The 20,120-nt window shown below is 38.8% G+C and overlaps 1 protein-coding gene across 1 annotated transcript in view; it reads right to left on the bottom strand.

Moving 5' to 3' along the window:
- Positions 1-4,233: 4,233 nt before the first annotated feature.
- The window catches only part of RFLNA (refilin A), a 34,761-nt gene continuing 18,874 nt past the window's right edge, over positions 4,234-20,120 (bottom strand). Inside the window, exons 3-5 of the mRNA XM_075274385.1 lie at positions 9,017-9,126; positions 5,202-6,561; positions 4,234-4,875 (exon numbers count right to left, since the gene is read on the bottom strand). Coding sequence (XP_075130486.1) covers positions 6,228-6,561; positions 9,017-9,126 — 444 coding nt within the window. The 3' untranslated portion in view covers positions 4,234-4,875; positions 5,202-6,227. The remainder of the gene's footprint in view (positions 4,876-5,201; positions 6,562-9,016; positions 9,127-20,120) is intronic.

Below are 20,120 nucleotides of genomic sequence, written 5' to 3'. Positions count from 1 at the left end.
CCACTCTTTGCCTTCAAAAAAGCCTCAATTCTTCTAAGTACACTTGTACACCATTTTTGGAGAAACTTGACAGAGGATTTTCAAAACATCTTGGAAAACTTGTTCAAATCCTTTTCTGTGTTCATGTAATCTCAGACAGACTCGATAATATTGGGATCAGGAATCTGTGGGGGCCACTTAATTATTTCCAAAGCTTCTGCACCAAATGGTGGTTGCACCAAATATTGATGTGACTTAGATTTCTCTTTTGTTATTTCACTTAGCATTTTGTTAATTACCAAAAATAAACTATTAACAGACAAAAATGCACTTGTATTTGTTAAGGCTTTGTTACTTTGCAGCATTTTTTCCACACCTACCTTAAACTGTACTGTGTACAGTGTCGCTTTAACTATAGAGCCAGCAATGTATTTTGGGGTGCTGTCCCACTGTCCTGGGCGGCAGGCAGTGATTTCCTTAGGACCCAGATAGAGTTTGAATATAATAGTGGCGTGCAGAGCTATCACCCCTGTCTTCCATTATTCAGTCTTCGGCCGATGTTCTCTTTGGCAAGGAAGCGCAATGAACACCAATCTGCAGACATCATTACAGCCAGAGCCTGCAGGTCCGTGGGAACAGGGTTAGGTAAGTATTCAGTTTTTTACTGTGTGTAATATTGGTGGTTGAGGGGGCAGTGGGCCTTATGTTGGGCTAGTTAAGGAGAAAATAAATTATGTGGGTGGGCTCACTTACAAAAAAAAGTTTGTAGAGGGGCTCCCTAATCTATTAAAAGGGCCATGACTGTGTACATAAATGTATGTATATATAATTTACATATGGATACACATTGCTTTGTAATTTTTTTTACTTCAGCAAGTGTCACTTCCTCTAGTTAAACCAAACCTTGGTTATGATGTGAAATACTGATCCCAAACCCTCCCAGAATCCCTCTGTATGCAAATCATTCTCTATAGCAGCACAATCTGCCTTACAAAAGGATTAGCATTCTAACTGCACAAGGCATCATAAGGGGTTAAATGAATGAGAATGATTTAACACCAGGATTATAAGGTTACTCTTTGTTTCAGTGTCACATATGCACAATATAGGGAATATATTTTTGAAATTGATGGGTTTTTATAGTTTTTTTTTTTTTTTTTTTTTTTTAAACTGCATTCTAGCCAAAACTAACTTGCTGTTCTATGACTAGGTCAGGGTCTAAGGCAGAAGTGTGGGAGTTTTCTATGTAATCACTGAAGGGTACAAATTCCGCTGTGTGTGGAGCGGTCCTGCCGGCGGTCAAATCACTTACCGTCTTACAATTGGTTTAAGCAGTTATTGTTGCTGGTAATAGGGAATCACCCTGAAATTGTGCCCCTGAAGATTCTCGGTCAGAGATGAAACGCGTAGGGATGGTTAGGAGTTATACATACCTGGAGCTGTGAGCGGAGTTTTGCCTACCCAGGGTAGCACCTACCTGAACCTTATTCCCTGTTGGTGTGGCAGTTGGCCAGTAGCTTCAGGGAAGGGGGGGGGAAGGAGGCTGCCTTTTCTATCTACTGGGTTAAATGATTCCGTTCGCTGTTTGCACCAGGGTATGTCATTTACAAATATGAAGGGAGTGAGGGTCTAAGAGATAAGGGAGATTGTATATACAATATCCAGTCCCTCACCCAGTTGTATTAATACCGTATACACCTTCATGTGCCAATAGTTAAAACATAAGGGTCTGAATTATGGTTTTTATCCTTTTCAGTTGTTTTTTTTTTTTTAAACATACATTAATAAAAGGTGAAGTTTTAATATATCTATTTCCTATTTTGGGAATTTGTACCCTTCAGTGATTACATTGTTAAAAAATAGGATAACAATATCCAATTTTCAGTGAGTAGAGTTTTCTATGTAGCGTTCTTGAATCCCAGAATCACACGCTGCCCCTCAAGCCCTGTACTAGGCCTGGAGTGTTTCTGTAACCTATATTCTGTTAATTGGTACATGGATAATTTTGTACGAGCCCCAATATTTATTATTTAATCATCCGATAGATAATATACAGTAATAAAAGATATGTCGTTATCCCAGTCCTCTACATATTGTCCTTACCTAGCATAATATCATTTCACTTCAGCAGTAAATCAGGTTTTATTGTATCCTGATGCTAAAATACGTGTTGGTAGTTGTCAACATATCAAAAGTGGCATCATTACTACTTATACATTATAAGGCAGGAAAGGCCAGCTATAACTAATAAATCCAAATGACTTAATAGGAATTGTGACAAACTGAAACTATCTTAAATGGAGGATATGAAAACACAATAAATATACAATAAATATAATAAAAGTTAAAACAGAATACTGTAGGGTGATGTAAGATTGCAGGCTGTAATATATTTAAACGGTGGTTATACAAGCCAATAGAAATCTCCAGTTTACAAACATATAAGTTAGAAACACATTGATATAAGCCTATTTTTCACCATAATGTAGCAGGAAGTTAATAATAATCATCATCATCTACATCATCATCTTATCAACCGGTTCAAATGGAAAAACATTGGGCAGTTTTTTGAGGCATATTTGGCATAAATGAATGCAAACACCAGCCCCTGCACCACATTCAGGTAGTGGACAGAGTTTTATAGACACATTGTCAAGGTTTTAAGATAATGGCAGGTACACCGTCAGCGCACACGCTACACTTGGGGAGAAAATGGCATACGTTTGTATGGTTTGCAAATGTTCATAAATCTCTCCCACAGTCTATTATAAAAGCAAACAGAAAATATAATACCACCATAAATGGTCACGTAAAAGGTTTTTTTTACATTTTGCTTTTTATATTTAAAATCAAAAACATTCTTGATGATTCATTAACATTAGATGTTGTTAACAAAAACATTTACTTTAAAACGTCATTTCATTCATGTACAACTCATAAATCGTTCTTAAAAGTACCACCTTCTGTGCCATTCTGATAACAGTCACGTATTGTCCACTTTCTTGGCACCGGGCATTGGTGGTATTTATTAATATACCATACATGACATTAGTAACCATTCCACAATACAGACAGTAAGTATCCACACCTGTAGACAATAGCAAAATATAGATCAAGAATATTTGATGTAATATTACAACAAAGCTCTAGTTCAGAAATCATCAACTCAATTCAGAGCTCAGGTCCAATCTGAATAATCCCAAATTTACATACAAATCCCCATGTGTATAAAACTATAGACTTTTCTACACTGGAATGTGAAATAGAACAAGTCAAGCCAAACAAACCAACATATAAGACCATTAAGTAAAGCTGTCCTTTAACACCCTTTTGTTTCTGTCTTTTTTATCTAAATAGGCACAAAATTATGTGATGATTACTTTCTTACCATATCTTAAAAGCAGGTAGCCCTCATACCCAATTAAGTAGACCAATTTATAATCATGCAAAAAAAATCTTGTGGCAATGCTACAAAGAGCAAGGGGTTAATTTCCTGCTGATCCGCTCCACTAATGGTTGACTATAGGGCGGGGCTTAGCCAAGTGGAGAGACTTAGGCCGGGGCTACACGGACCGGAAACGCCGTAATTTGCCTGCAGCGGAGACGCTGCGGGAAAAATCGCGGCGTTGTACAGTGCAGGCAAAGTGGATGGGATCCCACTTTGCGGAAAAGATCGCAGCGCGGACACGCGGCAAATCGCAACATGTCGATTATATCTACAGAAACGCCGGGGGCTTTCACATAGATATAATGTTAAGAAAAAGTCTGCAGAGAAAAACTGAACTTTCTCTTAAAAGTGATGCGGAAAGAACCGCAAATGCGTTCACACAGCGGTTCTTCCCGCAGCGCTTTAGTGATGCGGATACGGCCCATGGGGCCTTAGCCTAAATCTTTCTGTTCTACTAGGGGCAGGGCATATTATGGAGGATGATGCTTCAGGCAGTTGTCATACAGCCCCAGACAGGACTGTGAGAAGAAGGAGAGGGATATACCAGAGATACTCAGATACACTGAGAACATTTCATATATATTGCTCAGTTTTATGTTTAATTTGAAACAAAATTTGATTAAAAGGATGTAGAACATGAAAGGAGAAAGTGCTGGGGTATTTTTTTTTTTTTGGATGGGGGGGGGGCTGTGTGTGTACAGCTTCTTTATTTTTCTTTATTTTTTTAAACTTTGCCCTGCAATATATTCCCCCCTCTGGGACCTTAGTTACTTATTGTTACTAGACTGAATTGATAATAACAATAATGTGGCAGCTATAAGAAGTAAGAGTGTTATCATTTAAAGCAGATCTGTCAGCTGTCTATTCTCTATAGAGGTAGCATACATCAGCTACACGTCTGTACTCCAAGTAGTACAAATGGCCCAATCAATCTGCTGTTTGGCTACGTGGAGTGCTGAAGGAATGCACCAGGCATACGATTTCAGATTTCTTCCTGACTCCCCACTGTGTACGCATGTATATACAGCCACTCTGTTCTAATCATTAATATAGTGGAATCATAAAATATGGCTGGCATATTACGGTCCTACTAACTATATGGTACATTTTTATACCATTTTGGCTATTAGTTGTATGGTGCACTTGCACAGGGCAGTATAATAAAGAGGTTTTATCATCTACCTTGTAGATATGGAAAGTGCCTGATCACAAGAATGGGTGTCTCTTAATGGAATGGAATGGTAGTGTGCATGCTACTGCTCCATTCACTTCTATGGGACTGATGGAGCACTGCATTTGGCTATCTATGAGTCCCATAGAAGTGGATGGTTTCTAAACAATGCAGGTGACCACTCCATTCACACAGAGGACTTAGGAATCCCCAGTGTCCATGACAAGTGGGAGTACGAGCAGTCAGAACCCCATTGATCATACACTTACTATATGACCTCCCATGAGGCGACCTGAAGCGACCGCTTCAGGTGGCGCTATGCCAGGGCCCCAGGGAGGGCGGCATTTTTGCATACCTAAGCCAGTCCAGGACAAGCTGTACTGGACTGGCTTAGCACCAAGCGGTGGATTGGGGAGGCCGCTGGAGCAGTGCTGCTCCAGCGGCCTTCCCTCACGCTAAGGCAGAGAGCAGGTCCTCTCCCTGCCTGCGAACGCCGCCCCCTTTGCTCCACCACGCCCCCTCCGCTCCGCCCTCTCCTCCAGGGGCAGGTTTCTGTCGTCCGCCTCGGGCGGCGAACAAGGAAGGTTCACCCCTGTATATGACCCATCTTCTACATAGGTAATATGTTTTTTTATGGGAAAAATCACATTATGTTGACAGATCCACTTTAACTCTTGGTCACACTCCAGGTCTAAAATGGAGCTCCTACTTCAAGATACTTAAAGATATATTAAGAAAAGAATCAGCACAGAATATTGAACTTAAAAATTAAATGATAAGAAATAGAGATTCACCTACTAATGTACTATTGCTTCCATTTTACTTGTCACATTTCATTAGGGAAGTATATCTTTGTGACTATTCAGTCCAAGATATGTTAACTTACTGTATACCTGCCCGGCTTTAGTGTTTAAGTCACTGATATAAACCCCTTTAAATTAATTTGTTAAAAGTAACTAAAGCTCCAAACTGCAGTTCTCCATCAACATATCTAGAGTATTACTAGGTAACAAAACACAACATACTGGATCTTCATCTAATGGTATAGGAAATTTGGTGTTGTCATGTTATTCCTTCCAAAAATCTGACTTCCTTGTGCCTACCTAACTTATAAAACATCTTAAACCTTTTCAAATGTTTTGGTAGCTTATACATAACCAAGCCACCCATTGCACAGATCCCTCTGTATAAGAGCTGACCACCCGACCTGCTTCTCTTGCTTACATTTATATCCCCCAATAAGACCAGAACATTGAGCAGTTTTTCTGCTGAGGGATTATTTCCACGGATGGTTAGATGATCACACACCATATTATATTGAAGCCAAAGGGATTTCGGAATCCCTCCAAGATTCAACAAGAAATCTCAGTTAACCCTTTTAAGAAACCTTCTGATTATAGTAAAATTCTTTATGATTTTACACACAATAGAACATGAGAAGACTGCATAAAAATACAAGAACAATTTTCAATAAGAAAGATACTGGTTAACCCAGTTCCAGCGTTTCGGTTTCACTTATAGTCAGAAAAGTTTTAAGATTTTTAGATCTGGACAGCACATTCTTTCTTCCATGTTTGCATTGTTAAGATTTCGGCTCCTCCATGAGATGGTGCTAAGCATGTCGCTGGATTACAGATCATCTGTGTATATCATACAAGGGCTTGTTTCCTCACACAGTTCCAGATGTACACTGGAGGCAAACCATCTTTTTGGTCCCCCGCAGTTGTAGTTGAGTGTTGTTCTGTAAATGTTTTTGGCATGTTTTGGGTAGATGATGGTTGTGCTTTGAAACCTCAGAGGTTTGTTGCGTGGCTCAAAAACTAGCTGAGATTTGTAGTTCCTCCACGTGCAGTTTGGGGTCGAGATGATTGTTTCACTGAAAGATGTAACAGTTGGAATTGGGGCATAAAACACATGATCTCGAAAATGCTTCTCTGAATCATATTTGATTTCTGAATTGCACCTGGAAATAGAAATTTGAACAAAGTAAAAATATGCAAGAAAGATATGGAAACTTGGTATATAAGCATATAGGTTGCCTTGCAAAAACTGAACAAGTTTGGAGTCTATGGCGAGTCTCACAACACAAGTAATCCCCCCCTCAGGAGCTAATTTACAGCATCTATACAAGCCTCACCCACAATGTGAGCTCACTTAGACACCTGGTCTGATAGACGAGTATCTCTCCTTAGGCCATGTTCAATGACTCCCATTGACTTCAATAGGAGCTGCTCACTTATTTTTTCCGCTAGCTAGTAGCGGAAAAAAGAAGCAAGATGACCTATCTTGCTGCATTTCCGCGGAATGTTCACATGGTGGAAAATGTTTCTGCGCAGGGGCCACACGGTGGCTCAGTGGTTAGCACTGCAGCCTTGCAGCGCTGGAGTCCTGGTGTTCAAATCCCATCAAGGGCATAAAACCATCTGCAAGGAGTTTGTATGTTCTCCCCGTGTTTGCATGGATTTCCATCCCATATTCCAAAGACATACTGATAGGGAAAAAAATGTACATTGTGAGCTCTATGTGGGGCCCACAATCTACATTAAAAAAAAAAAAAAAGAAAATGTTTCTGCGACCTTTTCCAGTGTGTGAACATACCCTTATTCCTCTGCTCTAGATCACTAGATTGGTACTTGATTCTATCATATAGAGTGCATGTGTGGATTACACTTTATAAGTACTGTAATGCAATATACTATCTCATTTATTGCTGTTGTAGTGCTTGCAATGTACAGTGGATATACAGATTTTGTACCCATGTTTTCTTTTTGATAACTTTTTTACAAACTTTTCAATAAAACTAGCGTGCACAAACATATGTACGCTAGAAACACTGGGATAGGTAGCATAATATATTGGCATTGACATCTACAAAAAGGTAAAGTCCAAACATATTTTGCATACAAGTTATGGCCTGAGCATTCAGGAGAACTTGAATCCAGATCACTCTCCTTGTGTGAGTATTCACAGCATGTGTTAAGATATTTTATGGAGGACATTTGACTCTAGGGGTATATGAAACTATGAAAAAAGAGAAAGGTAGGTATCTTCTACATCCGATTTCCATAAGACTTAACTTTTATTCCATTTGTCGATTAAAAATTATAAATTACAGTGCAAAAAAGCATCGTGAGATAGTCAATAAAAATCGCAGCTCAAAACTGACGCGTTTCGGGTTGCATATGAACCCTTAATCATAGCATGGCTACAAGAAAATATGCTCAGAGCATATTTTCTTGTAGCCATGCTATGATTAAGGGTTCATATGCAACCCGAAACGCGTCAGTTTTGAGCTGCAATTTTTATTGACTATCTCACGATGTATTTTCTGTCTTTTTTGCACTGTAATTTATAATTTTTAATCGACAAATGGAATAAAAGTTAAGTCTTATGGAAATCGGATGTAGAAGATACCTACCTTTCTCTTTTTTCATGATTTATTGCGCTTTGCAAGTCCCAAAGCCAGGGTCTCACACTCCGAAGCATTCCAAAGCCGCATGGTGAGTTAACCATTTCAATACTATTTTTTCTTGTATATGAAACTACCCTAGTGTATCAGGATGAATTCCCCCTTCCTTGAGGCAAACCTGACCACAATTTCCAAGTGCTATTGTTTTGCATATAGCTAGACTTATAGAACATTTAACTTTATGTACAAGCATGTTTTTATTCCTCAATATGTAATAACATGTTTGTATAGCTAGAGGAGACAGTTATCAAGACCTGCAAATGCCGATCTTGTGTGTTTTACCCTTTAGATGCTGCATTCAATAGCGACAGCAGCATACAAAGTGTTTTGGAGGGAGGAGGCTCCCTCTTCTAGACGTTCTAGGGATTACAGGTGTCTGGTAACTTTATACAGTAGCGAGGGCCTACAGAAGGCCCCCAGGGTTGCCTTCTGTACAATCCTATTAAACCATGCCAAAGGCATAGCCTAATAGAATGCCTCTCAGAATATGAGAGGTAATATACCGTAATACATTGCACTACATAGGTAGTGCAATGTACTATACAAGCTAACCTGAAGATCGCAAGTTCAACCATCCATGGGGGACTACAAAATAGTAATAAAATGGAACAGTATAAATTTAAAAAAAAAAAAAAAAAAAAAAAAGATGCCAGAGTTGCTGTTCATTTCTGTCAACCACTGATAAACCATTATAAAAAGCGATCAATAAGTGTTATGTTCTCCAACATGGCATCAATTAAACATCAGGTCTATCCTCAAAAAGAAAAAAAGCCCTCACACAATTCCGTGGACAAAAAAAATTAAGTTGTAGATCTTGGAAAGTATTTTTAAAAAATGGTTTGGTCGTTTCAATTCTGCAATCTACATAAGATGTCTCATTTACATCTCCTTGAGGAAGTAAGTAAGTCTGCAAGTCATATGAGAATTTGTTTGGCAATGTGTAGTTTACCTGATTTCCTGGACTGGCTCTGGATTTACTTCTATGCTTTCCCCAAACACAACTGGGTGCATCCTGGGCCTCGACTCTGGAGGAGAGTTGTTCAAGAGAAGATACGGAATCTGCAGAGGAGAAAAAGATCTACTGCTTAATTGTTTATTAAGGTATAAAAGTATTGCAACAAAATGCAACACAATGCATAACATTGGGGAATAGAATCATACCTCATATTCCAGTTTTCTACTAGCTTTTTTTTTTTTTTTTTTTACATCACCCTTGCTGCCCTTTTCCTAAAAGGGGGTATAGTAAAGGTTGTGACATGGGTGATTTGCAGTACTAATCTACCGTAGTCCCATGTAATTGTAAATATGTGGCAGACTATCGATAGAAAAGACTAGGGTATATAATAATAAACTATTTATCTGTGCCTTTCTTGCCATAATTTTTGCAGGTGCATCTTTTTTAAGAATAGTTTTATGGTGGTGTCTATTTATGTTGTAGGGACACTTACCGTATATACTCAAGTATAAGCCGACCCTAATTTTACCACAAAAAACGGGGAAAACTTATTGACTCGAGTATAAGCCTAGGGGTGGAAATGCAGCAGCTACTGGAAAATTTCAAAAATTTAAATGGTCGGAGTTTTTGGGTGCAGTAGTTGCTGGGTGCTGGGGAAGGGGAGGGGGTGTTTTGGTTGTCTGTCTGCCCCTTCGCTGAGCTTGAGGACTGTTTTTTTCCCCCCCACTTGGAATTCAGCCTGGCTGAATATAGGGGATCTGCAGTGCTCCTATTAACCCCTTCCCGATGGAACAGGAGCACTGCAGATACCCTATATTCAGTAGACCGGGCACTGTCAGACACAGGGATACCTAATGTGTAAGTGTTTCACAGTCATTTTCTACTTTTGTATGTATTCTAGGGAAAGGAGGGATTTAGAACTTTTTTTTTTTTTTTTTTTTTTGCACTATTTTATGGGAGATTCTATACATTGATATTGTGGCTGGTCATAGACCCTCCCCCCTCCTTCCAAAAAAAAAAAAATAATAATTCTGACTTGAGTATAAGCCGAGGGAGGCTTTTTCAGCTCAAAAACTGGGCTGAAAAATTCGGCTTATACTCAAGTATATACGGTACTTGTTAAATGTTGCACACGTGTTATTTTAGGTACACCTTTGTTTTTTGGATATGCGCACTTTATAATGCTGTGTGTTATGGTAGGCTTTTTTACGCTCCCAAATACTAGAGTGCATTTGTATTTTTTGTAAAAAGACGCAAGTTATAACATTGTCAAAAAAACCAAAGTCCAATTAAGCCGCATTCCCTTTACCTGACAAAAATCAAAAGTGGTGAGGGCATCATAACATTTGGAAAAGAAGATGCAAGAGAAATCTGAGATAGCTCGCACAGGCAGTGGCAAGTGAACAGAGCTACTCTTGGCAAACAAGTAAAACCAATGGCCACTCCAGTCAGCTATTTGGTAAGATGACATAGGCTCATCCATCGATATGGTACTGATAGTCTTTCCAAGGGCTGGGCCATGAGTTTTGTAGTACTAGAAAACTTTACAGCTAGTGCCATTGAGCCGCTACACAATATTTCACACCTAGAGATGGCTGTTCTAGAGATAAAGCAGAACATTTTCAATGAACTGACACTTCCCAGTTACAAGGCAAGCAGTAGCAGCTTTGTTTAATGACAGACGCTATTCCAAATAACTGTAAGCATAAATTCCAGACTGACTTCTTATTTTAAGGTGACAGCATGAGTTATAGCTTACTTTCCTCCAGCCAAAATTATAAAAGTGCACTCCTATAGCCAAGCATTTGCTGCTGACTGCTAGGAAAGTTACTTATTTACCTGTAATAATTAACTACTTAGGCGCTATACACACAACTGTAGCTGTGTGCAGGTCCATGGAAAACAGAACGGGTGCACATGGATGGCGTCTGTATACAGGCCGTATTTTTCACTGACCTTATCAAAAGAATAATCAGACAAAAATAGGACTGTTAAATATTTAGGAATAACCTACAGTCCCAAAGCAGATCCGTAAAATAATATGGCCCTGTGCATGGGGCTATAGAAATGAATGGATTTGTATACTATTCATTATTATGGATTCATGAAAAATGTTGCCTTGTTCATCCAAATGTATATGGGCTCTTACTCGTCACTTCGTTATATATATAGAAGTAGTCCACTTTAGATAATTTTCTGTAAGAAGGTGTCCCCTGTGACCAAAGGAAATGGCTGAAACCCTTTTGATCACCAGTAACTTGTTACAGAACCTTTTCCATCACAGGGAGAATGGAGAAGTAATATTTTCTCATAAAATGCATTGGTTAGGAAGGGTTGTTTAGGATTATATATTATATATATTGAGTTATGGGTATGGTAACGCATATTGGTAGTAATCGGTATTAATGTGTCAGCAAGTTAAAATTGATATCAAGTATCATATAGTGCTGATAGTATAGAAAGTATCATATGAAGGGCGCTGTTATTTTGTTGTTTTTTTATAAGCGGTTCGATTTTACTTTATATATAACATATATCATATAGTTAACAGATTTCTTATTCACTTTTTTATAGTGTAGTTTAGAAGCAGGTTATGTTACTTACCATAGTATTTGTATGTGGAAATATGTTCATTGTCAATGGTGTCGGCCGATCATGTGATAGTGGATATGATCACGTGATCGGTACACATGTGATATCCCGGAAGTATCCTTTACTAGTGTTTCGGATTGAAAGTCTACAGAGAATATGGGAGTGTACATGATATATATAAGGTTGGTGGTATGGTTAGAACATCTATTTATAAACAATCATAAGTGTTTCCTGGTTATTGTTGGGAGATGTACGACAGGGAGAATATAATTATAAATGTGTATATAGGAGATACAATTTCCCTATGAATAGAATATCTTTGTCGCTCGTTAATGCTAGTATATATATATTTACAATCTATGTATATATAGCCATGGGTACAGATTTTTGTAATCACAAGTGTAAGTGTATAATGTATTATATGATGTAAATTGTAATGTGTTTTGCATTGGTCTAAAGATCTGCAATAGTATGTTTTGTTTTTATTGTGATGCGTATCACCTGGTTTTATGGGTGGATCGGATAATTAAGGGGGTTTTAAAAGTGATGTGTAAAATGTTAGCAGCATGCCTTGAAGAAGGAGCACGCAATACAGCTCCGAAACGCGTAGCCATGCAATTTGGATCTTGCTAAAAGCACGTTACTATATTTTATGAAGATTTAATAAAAGTTAAATTTTATTCATCTAACCCATCCTTATGCTGGATTCATCTTTTTGCGAAAAATTTGTATTCCTGCTGGTTGAAGTCCACCTGCGTTTCCGTGCATTCGGCTGGATGAGAGGGTGAGCAGGAAAAACACATTATCATATATTTGTTTAGGATTATGATGTTGATTGCTTTGATATCTTTAATACTTACCAAACACAGTGCCATACATTGTATAGTGGCTGTGCTTAGTATAGGTACCCCATTACTGAACTAGGTTCACACTACCTCTCAATCTGTGTCCATTATATACTAACATTAAAGTCCATTGCTGTTATCCTAATAACAAACAGCAATTGACTGTAATAATTGTAGTGTGAAGATACCTTTAACCCCCTTGCTGATGACCCTATGAATGGTCAGTGTGCTATCCGAGTTTTACACAGTCCAGTGCACAGGTTGACAGACCAGCCGCAAAATATGGAACAGGTCCTATTCCTGTCCAATTTTGCAGTCTTGCTTCCATGGCTTCTTTTCACTGAATGAAAGTGGCTGTGGAAGCACGGCTGATGCACGGGCAGGACATGACATTGCGCCGCCCGTGCTGTACATTCACAGGAGCCAGTAAGCACATGGTCATTTGCACCCAGTTTTACACTATCTATACCAGGACTTTATTAACAAGTGTTAGCATATATGTGAATTTCTTGCAACACACAAAATACTTATGCCCACCAATATGTCCTCCTTTGCTTACTAAAGGAAACAGTTTTCATACAAATATGTATATACACCGTTTAAAGAAAAGAAAATGCCGAAAACTGCTTTAAAAGTATATGTATTTAACGTACACTGTCTATGACTGTTACAAGAATGTAGTTGTGGTAAGGCTTCCATGGCCACTAGTCCAGCTACCCTACAGCTAGTTGACTTGAGATGAAACATATTGCTTCTCTCCTTGGACACTGAATTCTGGATTTAAAAGTGCTTTTCCAAAGAACTGTAGCAATTACCTCCGAGCATACATTTGTATCGGCTTCAGCAGTATATACTGTATGTCTTGGTATGCATTAAGATCTATTATAATGAAACAAGTTCTAAGCTCCTTGTTCTTTGCAGATGGAAAAAAGCCTCAAGCCCGGGCACTTCCCACATCTGCAGTTCAGAAATTAGAACCAGGCAAACATGTTTTAGCATTTCCCAGTTCTAGACCCTAAGTCATATAAATGGCCTCCAGCCTATCTTGCAAAACATCCTTACAAATGAAAGCAGTGTTTTATGTTGACTTGGCTTCTGAAGAAGGAAATGCCATTGACACTATAATTCATTTTATATGACTTTCTGCAAAAACATTTTACACACAGTTCAGGGTATTAATGGCTGGAGGTCTCATATCTCAAATGAGAATGAAAACCTTAATTTAAGGAAGAAGCATGACCCATATATAAAAGTACCTATATACATACACTATATATATTTCATAAATGGGTCATGAGACAACAAGACATGATTTCCACCACTGAGGCACCATGGATCAGGTACTGTTTTTACCATTAAGCTCCCAGGGAGCAGGCCATTGTATTACTAGCGCTAAGGAACCAACCACCATGCATTATACGTCAGTAGCTGCCAGGTAAGTAGAAGTCACAGCTTATACAATATACACAACTGTACAAGAGACCTGTGTTATTCAACACCAACTTCGCCACAATAGTGTATGGCAAAATCTGTATGAAAGTGAATTATCAATCACCACTAAAGTTTCCATTCCCACAGGCTCTCTGTTTTTAGGTCTTTACACAAATATACAATTTAGATATATTATCAGTTGTTTTTAGGCAGAATGTGGTTAATGCATCTGCACATATAATAGTACTGTATATCTGTATTATAGCACATACTATATGTGCAAATTGAAGGTAAGAAATATTATGTACAGCCAAAAGAAACTCTGCATGAAAGTCCTCGGATCATATTTGCATACTGTTATTCTCAATTTAAAATCAGCATGGTTTATGGAACAGCCAGACTTCTTTATAGTGGGCAATGAGACTGCTGGTGACAGCCAAGAAAGCATAAGTCTTGGCACTAAAAATTCACTTTCCAACCAGAATGGAACTGAAGCTCTTGCACAGTGTCACATTTCTCCTGAAATCAGCAATACACCTCAAAAGATTTTACGTTTAATTCCTCTTGGCCTTTCTCTTATTACATAGTAAGGATGGAGAACACACAATAAGTCTACTTGTCACTGTGCACAAACCAGTACAATATATATATATATATATATATATATATATATATATATATATATATATATATATATATCTATATACACACACACACACACACACACACAGTATATAAATAATTAGTACTGAATGCATACAGTAATTTAACTTTTTGTACTGCATTGTTGTGAACTTCCTATGGAAAACTAATAATTCATTAACACAATTCACTGTATTTCACTGTTTATCACACAATTAAAGGGGTTGTCTTGCCATGATAATCCCTTTCCATACACTCTGCTAGGGTATATGAATGCCCTGCTCATGGTTCCTTTTGTGAGCATATAGGAAGGACGTCTGCTATTCCTGTATTACTATAATCATTCAAATGGCCATCGTGTGATACAAAATGTTCCCAGCAATGGTCACAAACAGGGCAAAGATCTAATGTTCACCTGTTCCTCCAGTAAAATCCAATTAAAGGAACAGAAGCTCAAAAAGGTAAATAAATAAATAAATAAATAAAGGAAAAAAAAGAGAGACTTCAAGACTGGTCTAAAATAGTAGAAATATTGTTTTTCTTTTTTGCCCAGAGTCACACATTTTGCTCTTTATTTACCCAAAGTGAAGATTCGTCACCCAACATTAGAAATAGAAGTAACTCTTTTATTCTACTGACTCTGGCATAAAAAACAAAAAAAATTATAAAAAACTGCACCAAACTTCCAGAGCTTTTTACATTCATCATTTTTAGTTGATATTACAGAGGCTATAAATTTTTTTTACTGTAACCCCATACAGCATAGGTGTAAAAAAATCTCATTCCCATCTTTTAATCCATTGACATACCATTGGCAGTGCTTTTTAAGTCCTAGCAATTTTACTGTACATTGTCTGGCATGTGACAGTTGGGCAATATTATTGTGTGGGGGCAATGGGGAAATAATAAAGGGGTTTTCTGGACCATAAATACCAGATAAGTCCAGGGGCTGTGTTTTGACCTTCTACCAATCATCTGTATGGAGCCGTCTACTTTACAGTGGCTATCCAAAAATTGTAGTGACCCCTTTGGCAGCCAGGGAGGAGTAAGATTAAAAGCATACTCACCTGTCCCCAGCATCCTGTTGTCCCCTGCCAGTGTCCGTTTGGTCTTTCTTCATTAGTGGAAATCCTGCACCTTAATTGGTCTCAGTGGTCACATGAGGAGCAGGACTGCCAGCAAGATGGCGCCGGCACAAGACTGAATGGACACTGGAGTACAATACAGTGCTAGAGACCAAGAGTTTGCTTCTTTTTTTTTTTTAATATATTTTATACCTCCTGTCCACCACGTGGCTTGCTCCAAATTCTAGACACCCCCTTTAAAGGGTTTATCCATCTTTCAAATACTGATTGTCTTTTCCTTAGGATAGGCCATCAATATTACATCTGCAGATGTCCAAACGCCAGGACTTCTGCAGATCAGTTTTTCCAGGACAGTGTGGCTATATATGTTAACAATTCCAGGAACCACGCTGTGCGCTTGCCATACAGAGTGTAGTGGTGAGTTTAGGTAGTGCAGTGGTGACCATCATATGGAAGGCGAGCAGCATGGCATTGTTATTACCCATACTCGCTCTGTCTTGGTACAGTTGATCTGCAGGAGTCCTGCAGCAATTCCTTAGAAGCAATTCGACTGGTGGGTCCTAGACATGCCAGTCAGACATTATATACAGTCTATTACTAAATGTTGGCCAATGGGGGAATTTTAATCACTGACGCTGGAGACTTTGCTGCCATAATTTGTGCCACATTTATTAAATGTTGCACAGTGTTAGATGTTCCAAGACAAATCAAACATTTCTATCCACAGATGTTGCTTAACATTCTTTGTTCCATAACAAGTGAAATTGCAACAATTTCTGTGACTTCAAAATCAAATGTGAAGTTATATTTGATAAATGTGGCATATGTCAACTAGATAGGCTGCATAAGTTGGTCACATACATATTAAATGTTACAAAAGTTTGTTCAAATTTTGTGACTTGTCCATGCTATAATTCTACTATGTAGGGCTTAATAAAGTCCACCCTTAGGGTGAGTTCACACTGAGTATACGCCAGCTTAGTCTGAACGTAAAACACATTCAGAATCAGAGGCGTATAAAGCAGTTCCCATTCATTTCTATGAGAGCCGGCATACGAGCGCTCCCCATTGAAATGAATGGACTGCTTTTTCAGTACGAGCACTCCCATTGAAGTGAATGGAAAGTGCCCGCGTGTACGGCTAGCTCTGCTCATGCCGAGCCGTATACGCGAGCACTTCCCATTCACTTCAAAGGGAGTGCTCGTACTGAAAAAGCAGCCCATTCATTTCTATGGGGAGCGCTCGTATGCCAGCTCCCATTGAAATGAATGGGATCTGCTTTATACGTGCTGATTCTGAACGTGTTTTAACATTCAGAATCAGGCAGCGTATCAGTAGTGTGAACTCACCCTTAATGTGTCTTCTGTGCTGCACTTTGTGGCAATGGAAGCTCCTATAATTGAAGATATCTGAAGGGAGAGTTATCAATTCCGGTGCTCTTCAAGTGTGTACATGATCCAATCTGATATGGGCTAAAATCAAATTTGACCCTTGGCATGGTTCTCCCTCACTTTCTTTGTCGCAGTGGATGTGACCTGTACATTATAATTCATTTTTTTCAGAAAACAGTGACAAATACATTATTAAAGCTCCTCCAACAAGTACATTGATTTACTAATATATGTATACCATTGAAATTGTTCACTTCGTCACCTGGATTTATCAGATAATATTACAAGGTGGCATGGATTTCTTCTGAGACTATCAGCAGAATACTATAGCAGAATAGCAGAGGAACTCACTCCATAATAAGTAATAATGAATTGAATGCAATTGCATTGCAAATCAGTGGAGTCATTTTTATTAACAATCCACAGATAAAAGGTGATGTTTCGATCTGTCAGAAACTTCCTCAGACATTGGATTGTCTCAAGAGCTTAGACTGACAATGAAGGCTTGGAAGCACCAGGTGGAGCACTACATTCCTGGCGTCGCTGCCGCCTATCCTCCTAGTGTTTTTGCACCATCATCGCCATTCCAAGCTCTTGAGACACTCTCATGTTGGAGGTAGGTCAAATACTGTCTGTGTCAATAAAAATTACTTCACTAATTTAGAACATATTTCAGTGCTCGGGTTATTCATTGCTACTTATTACGAAGTGAGTTCCTCTATAGGCACCTCCAGCTCTATCACTTGAGTGCCATGTCACTAGAAGCTACTGGCAGCAGAATACAGAAGCCTGCCTCCTGAAGGAAAAACATACAAAATTTGATTTGTCTGAGGCTTTTATGCTCTAGTATTGGACTACGCAGATGTGCTTGTGCATCAGTGAAGGCTTCAGAAGCACATATCATATCTAGGGGTCGATAAATATTCCAATATACCAGATCAACTGACATAACATTAGATGGAAGGGTTAAGCAAAATCCATTGCTAAGAATGAGTGAGTTGTTCCAATTAAAACAATCATTGTAGTTTGATACCAATAAAACGTATCGTTCGCCTGGAACAAGATGTCAATAGTGCCACCAAGAGCAATGTTCCTTGCCTTATTTACCTTGGAATATTGTATGTGTTTTAGCCTTGAACAGCCTATTTATGCAAACATGGCTAAGTGAGCAATGATTGAACAATGACGCAAGTCTTGGATTAGAAAATAATGCTTCTAATATGAAATTAATATTTTTTATCTACTAATTGTGTACTGTAGGCTGATAGCCTCTTTTGTATTGGTTATTATGTTCATTGCAGTCAGACATAGACAAAAGACTTGGAGATTTAACAATGCATAATATTCTTGCTAAGCATTTGATAGAAAAGTCTATGGGAATCGTATTCGAGATAAATACATAATATACTTTAAATAGCAGAAAAATCAGTCTGCTATCATAAAAGGTGTGTCACAGAGAAAATTTAGCGGTCACAAATTCCTTCCTAAACTCCTGGACTAGAGATGAGCGACTATACTCGATCGAATACCTTCCGACGGAAGTGTTTTTGCACCTGGAGCTATGCGGCGGGGTATTCAATCGAGTATATTCACTCATCTCTATCCTGGACCTCTTACCAGTGCTGAAGAAACAGAACCACAAAGGCCTGTAAAGCAGTGGAAGCCAACCACTTTTGCAAAATAGCTAAGTCCCTACCCAATAACTTTTTCTTAACCAAGATCGCCTTGCAAATTTTGAGCACATTTGTTTGTAATTCGTAAACGCGCGCGCATTCTGACACGTATACAATGTGATATGCGCATATCACATTGAAAGCAATAGGGAAAAAAGCCTCCGATTGATTTCAATGTGTAGCGCCCGTAAGCCAACACATTGAAATGATGAGATCTGTTTTGAGCGCTCACACTCGGATATGTGTATACGTGTCAGAATGCACGCACGTTAACTCCGTGTGAATGGAGAATTATTGTAGAGATCAATGTTTACCATTGTGTATCTGATGAATTATATAAGGTACTATGTATCGCTGTCACTTTAATTGTGTTTGATGCATTCTTTGGTCTAGTATTTTCCGGAAAGACTGTGACGCAATGATTGTAGCCAAATGGCAGAACCTAGTTGTGCTTATGGAATGTGCCCTGGGCGTTGCGGTTTTAGTGCCACCCAAGGTACAGCCTACACACAATGCCTTGTAGTCACACTGGGAGGGAAAGCCTCCATACAAAAGAGAGCTTTCCCAATTCCAGGTTGTATTAGATTGTATTCCATGATTAGCGGAATGAGCCTAGTACAGTGTATGTATAAGAAGTAAGACCTATAGGAGCGGAATGCAAATCCTTGTGAAAAGTGCTGAGAAAGATTACTGTGCGTATAAAATAATTCAGTGCCAAGTTGAACTGCTATGTTTTGATCCACGCTACAACTAAGCAACATCTTTATGGATGCACAACGTCTAACTTAGGAAAGCGCTGGTGACGATGGACCCTACAGAAGCTAATTGTATATATTGCATCTCTACACAGCCATTCAAATAATAGGAATCTGGTTGCCCTTTTACTGGGTAGGTCAGAGCGGAGGGCACACTCTGGTCGTGTGGTCGGTTAGGGCCCTGGCCCCTTACAGATTCAAATGGGGTAGCCATCATTGTTGATCCTTTCATTAACTTACACTTCAATTCCTATTTCACTTGAGTATGAAATCCAGTTTCTACCTTCCTTCTTTACAAATTAGAGTCCGTCATGGTTATTAATTGAATGCCACTTATAATGTAGTACATGAATATACCAAACCTACCAGAGTAAGAGCCACACAGTTATGTTCACAATGGTCTCATGGCTTCAGTTTACTACAGAAGCCATGATTCTCTGCTCACAATTATGTAAGGCTCTATTAAGTATTCAGTGTTTGCAGAGGTGTAACTTGAAGTTCCTGGTCCCTTATGCAAAATCTGTAATGGGGCCACTGCCTACCTTGTGCATACCTGCCAACATCTGCTGGAAATTGCCCAGAAGGGACAATGCATTGAGGGTGCTACACCTCTTCCCACAAGACCATGGCCATTTGGGTGGCATGCCAGTGCCCCTCTCAGTGACAGGAACACACAAATGTTGT

The sequence above is a fragment of the Leptodactylus fuscus genome, chromosome 1 (assembly GCF_031893055.1).
Source record: "Leptodactylus fuscus isolate aLepFus1 chromosome 1, aLepFus1.hap2, whole genome shotgun sequence".
Classification (NCBI taxonomy): Eukaryota; Metazoa; Chordata; class Amphibia; order Anura; family Leptodactylidae; genus Leptodactylus; species Leptodactylus fuscus.
The sequence above is the reverse complement of the archived record's forward strand: the minus strand, read 5'-3'. Positions and strand labels throughout refer to the sequence as shown.